This window comes from Haliotis rufescens, unplaced genomic scaffold (genome assembly GCF_023055435.1).
Source record: "Haliotis rufescens isolate VD_foot unplaced genomic scaffold, xgHalRufe1.0.p SCAF_43, whole genome shotgun sequence".
Lineage (NCBI taxonomy): Eukaryota > Metazoa > Mollusca > Gastropoda > Lepetellida > Haliotidae > Haliotis > Haliotis rufescens.
Genome location: NW_025964146.1, coordinates 3408724 through 3421518, shown reverse-complemented (window position 1 = coordinate 3421518; position 12795 = coordinate 3408724). Strand labels below are relative to the sequence as shown.

Sequence of the window (12795 nt, the reverse complement as noted above, 5' to 3'; positions counted from 1 at the left end):
GAGGATAACTCTTACTGTTGCTTTGTCTTGCAAATTTTAATGTCAATGATGACAGAGCATGAGATAACAAGTTCAGTTCTCTATTAGTAATGGGTTTATTAAATATATGTTATCTGTCTTAAGTTGGTAATTTTGAAACCTTTCTAAATATTTCAATCATATTAAATAATATCATTTAGATTCCATATGGTCTCCCCAGAAATATGAGGGCATTTTGCTGGCAAAACGGTTTTGAAAGCTTCAACGTATATATGTCAATAAGCTACCAGGAATGGTTCAATGAGTTTCCCAGTTATTTTAATACTGACCAGGAAGGAGATTTTATCATACCGGTTATTACATATGTATTTTTTCCTTTAAAACAATGAGAAAAAGAATAGTGTTGTGGGTGAATCAAAGGAACATTAAAGAAATCTTTTTTTAACAAGAGAAATCTTTTTCAACAATTTCTACTCTAATATTTCTATATGTAATTAGTTTCTTTTATTTTTTAAGTTAGACTTCTAAGATGAAGCACAAACTTTCTCACATCCTGCATCTGCTATGCCTGGAAGCAGTTACATGTACCTCCACCATTAATATAAGAAAATAGTTGCTTTTATCATCATGTACACAATAATCAAATGGAGTGATTTTGAATAATTGTTACCACTAAAATCTAACATGATAATGATAGTAATATTTACAAAAAATGACTTTGGGACTTGAGAATACAAACAAAAATACACACATCAGTTGCCAGAGGGCTGTGAGGTGATGGGGCTTAGAAATCCCTTGAACAGTACAAATTTAACTGTACCCCTTTCAACTCTGACATGTTGAGTATTCATTGTTTGATGTTAAATGACACACTTAGTTATATTCAAAATAATTAATATTATTATATTGATGTACATACCCTCCCACATATATTTTGTGAACATCATGGCCTATTGTACAATGTCATGAGTATTTATTCCTAGACATTTACCTGCTGTTTTACTGTGTATGAGAAGAAATATGTCGAACTCTCATAACTCTTGCAAAATTGCATAACACAAACATCCTAGGAACTTGAATTATTACGCTTGTATCCCCACCAATGAGTGGCATAACAACTTTAAAATACATAAATTAGAGAATAATTTTATTTTCATTTGGCTTTTGCATTTTTGTAGGAAACACTGTGTTCAGAAGTGGCCAAGATAGCTATTTAACAGAAAATTTACTCTGTTATTAAACATGTCACCACCTCACAAAGGTTATGATATGATAGACAATTAAATAATACATTTGGGAGTGATATCATGGTTAGAAATTAAACATGGCAATGGGCAGTAATTACAGATAATAAGCAACACGACCATATTTACAGGAATTGCATTTTGTCATGAGCGATATTGTATTCCGCTTTAGTTCCGCATTACCACTTTTATACGCTGCTATATTTAGCTGCAAATGTCGGACATCGAGTCAGTAGCATTGCCATTGGCGCACTTTGCAGAACGGAGTAAAAATACAAAACACAAGAAGTACAGATGATTTTGCTCTTATTAAATGTTTGTCAATTAAACACATAGTTGCATGCCACAGATATAATTCTCTACGGTGTTTATCCCAGTTCTGGTCGTATCCCAGTTCTGGTCGCTACAAACGTTAACCTCTATATCACCTTACCTAATAAACCGCTCTCTGGAACATTGCATCTATATAGAGATGAGCTGTAAATAATCGAATGTGGACCAGACAACCCAGTGATTGATGGTATGAACAACGTATAACGCCGTCGGGTACGATGACACCCAATCCGCCGAGCCGGACCATGCACCCTATCCAGTGGAAAGATAGATTATTGGAGGCCTATAATTAGATACTGACCAGGGAGACCCAGCATGACTCCCTCGGGATAACACGGGATAGCTGTAGTAGAAAGTAGTAGTAGTAGTAGTAGTAGTAGTAGTAGTAGTAGTAGTAGTAGTAGTAGAGTGGTTCAGTTTGTAATAGTTCAAAGGGGTTTTTTTTCGTAAAAGAAAAGTGAACCAAGTAATATCAACCCTTTCTTGCGGTCTGCATAAAACGTTATCGACGGGTTATTTCCCCTAAGTCAATACAATATGGCTGTGTCTGAGCGTTCTGGGGTTGTTCGTGATGAACAAACAGGTTATTTCGACTTTTAGCATTTACAAAGAGATTTATTGTGTGATACATTGTACACAAAACCTTTCTTAAAGATAACTAGTGTGAATGGCATCATCAGCTGTTTATTGGCAGCATATTTGGAGTGAGAACAGTCGAAGCCATACTAGCACATGTCAAGATTTTTTTTCTGTTGGAAAGTTGGAAAGTGAAATCAGAAAGGCACCTCTGCTTCCTTTTGTTTGCTAGACGATATTCTGAAATATTGTTATGTTTGTGGTATTGTTGATGGTCAGAAGTCGTACACGTACACTCTATGACGTTGTTATCGTTTGTGAAGATGTGTACATGGCATCACAGGCTTTATCAAACAAAGTTAAGGACACCCCATTCTTTCATATTAATATAGTTAATCTGTCATGACATCACCCTATTCTGTGATGATTTTATAGTGGGGTTATAGCGAAAACGGCACTGCAGCAAAATGGTTACTGATTTTCAAGCGAAAACGGCACACAATAATGATGAGAACGATTTATGCAGTTGTATATACTCTTTATTCCTTGGTGATATTAATTTATTTTTTCTATCATCTGTCAATGTCTCATAGATTGACACATTCCACAGTGTTTTACAACACTGGTCCATGAACGAAAAAACAAATACCATAAGATTTATGTTACGAGTCTTTACTTTTACAGTTTTCTTCTTTATGTTGCAAGTAGCTACGGTACTATATTTTTTGTAGCAAATACTCTGAAATAAAATAGTTACCTGTCATAGTCATTTTCATAATCTGAGGCTGATGATGAAGTGTTCATCTGTCCAGTTTTCTCCTGTGGCTTCTGATCATAATCTTATGTCAAAGTTCATGTAATCAATCACCTCTTCTGTAATGGGGCCTACACATATTGCACAATGGAAGGCCGAGGAGAAGTCTTCTTCATTCCCTGTTAATTTCCCTATACTGAGCTAGAGAAAGATTCATGCCACAAATAAAGGTACTTAAAACTTCAAAGCATGTGATGTTTTCACAATAAGTTTAGTTGTACCTCCCAGTCAGAGTCAGCAAGTAAACTGGAGTAGAGGGTAATTTCTAATATAAAAATGTTTTAACAGGCGATTAACATTTCACAATTATTTGTTGTTGCAAGTGAACATGTGAGTATAATATCTTTACTTTTTCTTGTTCATGAAAACAGACCAAGGTGAAAAAATATCGTGCCGTTTTCGCCTGGCTAAAGCAGCCATTTTCGCTTCCTTTTTTGTTAATGTGTGCTGTTTTCATTCAGTGCCATTTTGCTCTAACCCAACTACAGTAATATCAGAGAACTGGGTCATGCTATGACATATTAACTATAGTAATATGAAAGAATCGATTTGTCCTAAACTTCTTTTTAGTGGTATATGTGAAGGGTAATGGTCAAGTATGTTGTCAATAACAACCCATGCCATATTGCCTTTTTGTTCTTTGTTTGGTTTGCAAAATTTAAATTATATCTCAAGACCTGGCGTGACATGGATTTTATTTATGACCTCACCACCTCACCTGTCCAGTCGGTTTTTAAATAGTCTAAGAAACAAGAGTATTTGCTGACAGGTCTTACCGTGACATGAGTAGACCGTGTACTAGTAACTGTCTGCGAGTACTGGCAGTGTTGGAAAATAAACTGTTGAAAAACCATTCATTGTCATGGAATCAATCTTAATATTATTCATATGTTGTCTTTCTCTCAAGATAAACTTGATGAAAGAATGTCCCTTTCACTTGTAACCCCCTGGTTTGTGTGTTTGTGGTTCCAGGAGAGTTGTTGATCCCTGGGAGTCGACGACCTGATGGATCCTGGAGGAAGCCCAGGAGAGTGAAGGAAGGATATGTTCCGCAGGAGGAAGTACCAGTGTGAGTTGGTCCAGCCACTGTATCAGTGTTTGTGTCATCTACTGCTAGATAAGGATTGGGTGGTCAGGCAGTGAGAACTAAGATCTGATTTTAATGAGATTGTCGTATCCCAGCTGTATAGATTGATGCTCATAATGTCAATCACTGGATTGTCTGGTCCAGACTTGATTATTTACAGACCGCTGTCATACAGCTGTAATAATGCTGAGTGCGGCGTTAAACAACAAACAAACAATATTGCTCGATACCTCTTCCATTGTCCAGAGGATAAAACATCAATCTGGTTCAGGTCCCAGCCTCATTCTAAAAGAGAGTGAAAAAGATTGAACTTGGTGTTACAGTGCCTGGCACTCAGCATTAAGGGGCTAAAACAAGGACTGGTCAGCTCGGAGTTTGTAAACTGTCTGAATAGTGTATCTTAGTTAAACTGCAGCATCGTTTCTCAGTGGGCTAGCACTATCAACCCTGCATTAGTCTTAACAAGTACAAGCAGCCACATGCACATGCACACAGAGACACATACACATCCACACCAACGCACACAATGCACACACATACACATACACATCCATACCCACACACAGACACACACACAGACACACCAACACACACCATGAACACATTCACACACACACACCTTGCATGCACACATACACATCCACAAGCACACACACATACACATACACATCCATACCCACACACACAGACACACACACAGACACACCAACACACACCATGAACACATTCACACACACACACCTTGCATGCACACATACACATCCACAAGCACACACACACACATACACATCCACACCAACACACACAATGCACACACATACACACACACATCCACACCAACACACACCATGAACACATTCACACACACACACCTTGCATGCACACATACACATCTACAAGCACACACACACACATACACATCCACACCAACACACATGAAGGTTAATCATGCCAATGTTTTCAAGGATTTAAGTGGGTATATCTATTTTCAAGTCCAGAGAATTCTGGGTTATGATTTGGGGGTCAAGGCATGGACATATGGATAACAGGTTGGCGACATATGGCTGGCTTCATTTGATTTCCAAGAATGTCATATCATTGCTCGGCAATCATCGCCTATTTTGGATGGGACTTTCTCTATATTTTGCACACATTACAACCTTGGATTATGTTGTAGGTATGAGAACAAGGGGGTCCAGTGGATGAAGAGTCGCCCAGACCATCCAATAGGCTTGTGCCCAGATGATGTGGAGAAGCATCAGCATGCCAAGGATGGCGAACTGCCTCAAGCTCCAATGTCCAAAGCAGCCAAGAAAAATGCCAAAAAACGAGAACGAAAAAAAATGTTGGAACAGCAGAAAGTTGATGAAGTTTTGAACTGTGTAGAAGACATTCATATTGCTCCAAGTTCTCCCTCCAACTCAGCTGAAATACCGAAAGAGAAAGACTCTAAATCCAGTTCCAAACCTAGCAAAATATCAGAGAAGTCCACAACGAAAACCGGACAACAAGACAATAAGGTCCAAGTGGAGTCAGCGCCTGCGACAGAACAGTCCAGTACTGCTACAGACACAGTGAAGAAGATCAGGAACCTGAAGAAGAAGCTGAAACAAATCCAAGAGCTTGAGGTCAAGGCCAAAGGTGGCACGGAGCTGAGTCCAGAACAGAAAGAGAAGCTGACAAGGAAAGAAATACTTGAAGAGGAGCTGAGGGCACTGGAAGCGGCGTCATGACAACCAGTCGCTGCTGAAGGGAAACGGTCAAGATAGGATTAGGACAAATAGAATTTGGATTATTACAATAAGGGTTTGGATAATGACAATCAAAGTTACAAGCTGATAAGTCTCATGACCTTGTTTATTTCTTGATTATTGAGTTGAAAAAATATACAACCTTTTGGTCCAAGTTGAAATGAGAATAACATTTAAAAATCAATAAATGATCTGTTGAAAGAACTCAGAAATGAAATGAACGAAATTAATAATGCAGGTCTTGTAAAGATGAGTCAAAGCACAACTACGTGTGTTCTGCTACTTGGTAGTATGTCTTTTACTACGAAGTGGGGTTATGACTTTAATGCTGTGAATTAAGAGGCATATCAGTTTAAGAAATAATTTTATTATTTCACAGGCTAGCATTTCTTAAACATAGTAACTGTAGATATATATGGCATGTATATCAATGTTTAACTGTGACCTGCACAGACATAACATTGTTAACAATTACCAGGGTGCTTCATTGGTTAGACAACTAAGTATGCAATGTCATTAAAATCAGTTCCTTTACTCCGATTCCTCTCCATTAACATCTTTTAAACCCTCCATAAGAGGTTACATCAGATGAAGATATGATTTTAATGAGATTGGCTAAATATGATACTACCAACTCCTGTGATCTCAAAACTAGAAGCGGGACACTGGTGGCCCAGTTGTCTAAGGCACTGTGCAGAGTTGCGTGCTCATGGGTTTCCTAAAGTGGTAGACGCCCGAGACATACATCACTTCAGGCTTTCCTCCCACATCACGCCGTGATATAACTGAAATACTGTTCAAAGCCGTGTCATACCAAACTCACTCAAAAATATAATACATGGTAAATGGTTACTGTAAATCTTGAAATTAATGCGAGCATGAATTAAATGCGAAAAATGTGAGTGGTCTTTGTTCACATTTATGAAACTTCGCATTTATGTCTCCAAAATGACTATCAACAATAAGACAGCACACAGCACACTTTTGATAGCTGAAATACCAACTTGAATATATTCACAAACACGGTTTATTGAGCAGCAGTTGTAACAAGTACATAACAATTAACATGTCAATTAAAGAATAGGAATTGCACAATAGACATCCGATGAGTTGCCACTGCTCGGGTCAAGAGTTTCAAACTAGGCATCATTGACCACTCCAGTCATCGACCACTCCAGTCATCGACCACTCCAATCAGTGAACTGTTGTTGGTTCAGTTTTTTTATTAGTTTTTTTATTATTGCCTTTGAACATCCTTAATGCCAGTCAGCAGAATAAACATATAAACTGCTTGTTGTTTTTAGAAAATTCAGTTTATTGTTATTACAGAAGTGTTTTACTCAGTGCTAATAAGTGGTACCATCTGCTGTTTGATTGGATTCAGGTAAGGATATGTATCATTCCAACGAGGATGGGGTGGGGGGAGTCACATTGATCTTGAGTCGCATTTTTAGAGTAGGGTCAGCAGTCGTATATATTTGGAGACGCATTTATTTCAAGATTTACAGTATCTCCCCTTCGTCCAGCTCAGTCTTCAAAGATCATTTTTGTACAATTAACTCAGTTCTTCAACAGAAAAATATTCTTCATCTCATTTAAATGTATATCCCCAGTATGGTTTAGCATCTTGTTGCCATAGTTACCAACATTTTCCTTGATGTGTATTTTGAAATTGATAAACACAAACTGCATTTCCTGATATTTCTTCCCACAGTGTCAACAGTGTACAATACAGGAAAACTGTGGGTCTCTGGACACTGATCATCAGGGAGTCGCCTCCTAGGTAGCTAATGTTGGAAAGAGGGTGTTCTTAATGAACAAGTTGTAAAGATTTTGTAATGGCTTGCTTGTTGATCACCTGGGTCTACTGTGGCTTCATTGACTGTGAGATACCAGGAGTTGACTCAGACAAGAAACTTACTCATCAAGTCTTTGAATGGCATTTTAGAAACACATCGGGAAGAGAAGTTATGGATGTCATCTTTTATATGAGAAACAGATTCGGAGTATACTCATCATAAGGTGAAAAAATGCTTGATGGCATTTATTAGCCTGATGAAGAAGTAAGTATATATACACTGAAAAATGGTTATCCTCTAAATAATAAAGAAGTTGACATCCATAAATTCTCTTCCTTTTAAACTTACTCATGTTTCATGCCAACTGATAACATATATGTGAAAATGTCAGTGTGGCGAAAACAATGGGTTTCAACATGTTGCTTGTTTTCAGTGCACCCTTACGGACCAATTCAGTGTTACTTCTGTCCAGGTACAGGTAGTTTATTGGTCAATGTAGCGTTACATCCTGTAACCATGGAAACAATGCAAACTGATAAATCTATGAGATACGAGGCAAAAGATTCCCATGTCCAACGTAGTGTCCTTCAGCAACCCATGCTTGTCCTGAAAGGCAACTATGCTTGCCGTAAAAGGTGACTATGCTAACGGGATCGGGTGGTCAGGCTTGCTGACTTGGTTGATGCATGTCATCGTATCCCAATTGCAAGGGTCGAAGCTCATGATGTCAATCACTGGATTGTCTAGTACAGACTTGATTATTTACAGACTGCTGTCATATAGCTGGAATATTGCTGAGTGTGGCGTTAAACAAGAAACAAAGAACATTTACAAAATATGAAGTGGAAATGGTGAAGCATAGGTACATGACGGGAGGGGAGGGGAGGGGGAAATATCCAAACCAGCTAAATGTGCAAGAAGACATACATACGTAATATAAACTCATGTTTTCTGCTTGATATATGATTATCATATCAATGTTCATTTTGTTATTTGAATGATGAGATTTGGTTTTGTTATAAAGATATTGTCAAAAGTAGTCCAATATGTAGGATAGATATTTCAGCTATCGAGTACGTTGTCCTACTGTATGTCAGTCTGTCTTGTAGTTAACACATTGAAAGCTCCAGAATTCATGTTGCCAGAGAAAAGTGGTTTCAATCTTTGTTCTGTTGCAAAGTCATGTTGGTCCTCATTCATTAAAACCATCCAAGACACAAACTGTCAATCATGAATTGAGAAGAAATAAAACATTTTTGCAACCTATGTTTTCTGTTGTCATATCTAGAATGTTTATGTATCCTGGCTGGGAACAGATGCCACACTTAGCTGGGAAGAGTTGCTTCCCTTGCATGATCTGCTGCAATGTTCTTTCCCAAAAGGTTATTGTGTCACACCTCGTGTTGAACTTGGATGTGTTGAATTTCCAGTTGTCTCGAACTCACCTTCCAGTCCAGGCAAGTTCCTTCTGTATCTATCATCATTTATACTCCGATCTGTTGAACTGAGTGAGTCAAATTCCTGGTTTTCTCGAACTCATTAAGGAGTCCCAAGTATCCAAATTAAGAATAACACTGCCCTGATGACTCCAACACAGTACGGATCATGATTGTGTTGGTCTGTCTGTCTGTTGTATAACGCCGCACTCAGCAATATTCCAGGTATATGACGGCGGTCAGTAAATATTCGAGTCTGGACCAGACAATCCAGTGATTGACATCATGAGCATCCATCCACGCAATTGGGACATGCATCAACCAAGTCAGCGAGCCTGACCATCCGATCCCGTTAGTCGCCTCTTACGGCAAGCAAAGTCGCCTTTTTCAGCAGGCTGAAGATCTGTTCTACCCCATATCTTCACTGGTCGATTGTGTTAGTGAATCTATTATTCAAGTCTATTATTATCTATTAATCGTCATATGAAACTAAGTCAAAATAACATGTAATCTCTCAAAACTTGAGTTTGGTTTCAGGAATTTCCCTTTGTTGGTGACCTTGGACCCCAGATAACTTAACAAGGTTCAACTTTATTTATTTATCTCAACAAGGGCCCCGTGTAAGGGGCATTGAGTGTGGCGATCTGTGTCCCTTGGCTGTGTCAAGATCCATGTTAGATCTCACATTGTAAGATGACTACTGGGAAAGATTTTTGTTTTGTTTTGTTGTTAAACGCCGGACTCAGCAATATTCCTGCTATATGACAGTGAACTGTAAATAATCTCGTCTGGACCAGACAATCCAGTGATTGAAATCATGAGCATCAATCTACGCAATTGGGATACAACGACATGCATCAACCTGATCCTGTTAAGTCGCCTTTTACAACAAGCATGGCTTGCTGAAGACCAATTCTTTCCCAGATCTTCATGGGCAACCAATGGGTCAGGTGGTGGGACTTGGTGACCTGGTTGATTGGGTGTCAACCACTGGATTTCTTCCCCCGACTTGATGTTGTGTAATGCTGGGATACAGCTGGAATATTGGTCACTGTCTCGAAAACAACATTCACTCACTCACTTTAATCACCGACATTACTGAAGTGAAGTTGAGGGAATCTTTCAGCAATGCAGATGCTCAATAACATCCACATCTGAAAAACTTCTTGTATAATCATCGGTGTAAATGCTGTAATACCGCCGATTTGATGTTTCAGTCTCTGTCTCAAAAGGCTGTTTCCTGTGTAGTGTTCTTGGCTCATTTGTAATACATGTGCATCTCAAACAAACAACTCGCATGAAACATGACAACATACTTCTCATATATTTATTTACAAATTTTAAGACATATCACATACACAAATTGATCTTCCAACTAGTTCCATATCGCCACAACATCAATATTAATAAATTATCACTGAAGCGGGATGCAAGGGTCGAGTCGGGGACCCTATGTCACATGTAAACACTGTCTTTTGGAATAAGGGTAGATGATCTAACACCCGATTTCTTTTCATATGCTTATGGTTATTCTCTCATTAAAAATAAAGTTTTTGAATGTTACCGGTAAGATATATTTCTATTTTGCAGTCTACCATTCCTGGAAGAGATGATACAATGGCTTGCTGCTTATAGTATTTTCTTACTAATACTATCAGGTCTCAAACCAGTCTTGACAACCATTGAGCATGTTGTCAGAAAATAGTATTTTTACTAGACATTAGTCCATGTATAATGCACCATTTGATTCACAAAGAGAATGCTTCACATTATTATTACCCCAGTCAATGAATCAGTATGCACTCAAATTCATTCTAAGCTCCCTGTGTAGTATATATTGTTACAATTAATCTTAATCTCAAATAACATGCCCTTATACATGTATATGATGGGATAATCTCATGTCAGTATCTCACCATGCTATACAGACAGAACCATGATTGACCGATACTTCAATATATACAGTGCTAAACAAGACTGTAATTAGAGCTCCAGATAAAGGCTGTATCAGCGTATGTACACAGAGCTACAGATAAGCAGCACATTTGCGTAAAATATTCAAAACCCAATTACTTTCAATTAACTTGTGTACAGAAATGCATGCATTAAATGATAAACTCGCACGTGTAAATACCCAATGATGCTTTTTCAGCATGCGTACAAAGGAGCTAATTTCCAAAACACAATTACGAGATAATTTACTTTCCGAGTCGAGCCAATATATTTAAAACAGTTATCATGGTTATATACATCTAAAACATTATTTCGTTTTTTATCAAATCTTAAAATGTAGTCTTTTGAGGAAAAAACCAATAGCGTTATGAATAGATGAGTGAAAAAATATTGGTTACCCAATGAAAAATGTAATAACCAAATTAAAATAGAAACCCTAGATTAAAAACTCAATTGCTCAAAAAGTTATCTGGAGCTCTGTGTACGTATGAAAATATGCTCGATATGGTGGGGGGGTTGTATTTAAAAAAGGTATCAGATATGCATCACACCATAGATGTACAGGCTAACATTCATTTAAAGACGTATTTCCCAAAAACTATATTCTGATTTCAAGCAGCGTATTTTCTTGAATATAGTGCACACACTTTTTTTTAGAAAAAAACACAGCTGTGTGGAGTGCGGTGCACATTAAGCACTCCATATTGAGTTTTGATGTTTTTTTCCCCTAACACAAAAGACATTACTGTGGGCGTGTAACACTGGGAATACCACGTCAACAAATCCGTCCTGAAGTTGGCAAAATAATCCTGTAATCACACTGCCTGGTTACAAAAAGTATTCATTGTATATCTGGACTTAAGTTTCTAATCTGTTTTAATAATTTTATTCAAAATTTCATTCAATATTGTTAACATTAATTTCGGCAAAATTGCATGTATAGTGATCGGTGCTGTGGTGCATATCTAAAATGAAAAACAAGATTAATCCATTAAATTTCATTCAGTACTCTAAGTGTACTCTTTAGTCTTGCCAGTACTCCCATAATGAAATAATTAGGAGTATGTACTGATGCTGATAATTATAATTGTAATACACCACAGCAATGACACATTATAAGGTTGAACACTTGATCACAAACAGTATATAGCAGGTAGTATTGCAAAATATCAGTCTGTGCAAAAGGCCTTTTGAGTCTACAATCCCAAACGCTTCTATTGGCATCATTTTCCAGACAGAAATGTTACTTGACCTGGCCTTCGGACTATACCTGTAGTTCCAGCATATGCAACATGTTATTGACCTGGCCTTCGGACTATACCTGTAGTTCCAGCATATGCAACATGTTATTGACCTGGCCTTCGGACTATACCTGTAGTTCCAGCATATGCAACATGTTATTGACCTGGCCTTCGGACTATACCTGTAGTTCCAGCATATGCAACATGTTATTGACCTGGCCTTCGGACTATACCTGTAGTTCCAGCATATGCAACATGTTATTGACAAAAGCATATTATTATACAAGATTGAATGTCACTGCACAAGTCCTCACAATTAATTTGCGCTTTTGTATAAGTTAACGATCTTATTAAACAGTATCATATTAAAACTTGAGAGCAGGCTAGCACATAAAACAATTTCTTTTAGGGAGTAGGAGAGTTTGGTTTAATGCAGCTTTGAACAGTATTTCACTGTTGGTTTTATGTGGAATGAAAGGCCAAAGTGATGCCAGATTAGACGCGACTTTGACGAGGATGTATTTGGTTCCATCCTCGATTATCCAGGGTACTATGTCTCCACTTTATTTGATAACTACCCTG

The 12795-nt window shown here is 37.8% G+C and overlaps 1 protein-coding gene across 1 annotated transcript; it reads left to right on the top strand.

Annotated features, from left to right (window-relative positions):
- Positions 1–2082: 2082 nt before the first annotated feature.
- On the top strand, positions 2083–8845 carry LOC124151147 (partner of Y14 and mago-like). Its single transcript, XM_046523492.2, has 3 exons — positions 2083–2139; positions 3919–4015; positions 5211–8845. Exons 1-3 carry the CDS (start codon positions 2094–2096, stop codon positions 5764–5766), a joined length of 699 nt encoding a protein of 232 aa, XP_046379448.1. The 5' UTR covers positions 2083–2093; the 3' UTR covers positions 5767–8845.
- The last annotated feature ends 3950 nt before the right edge of the window (positions 8846–12795 follow it).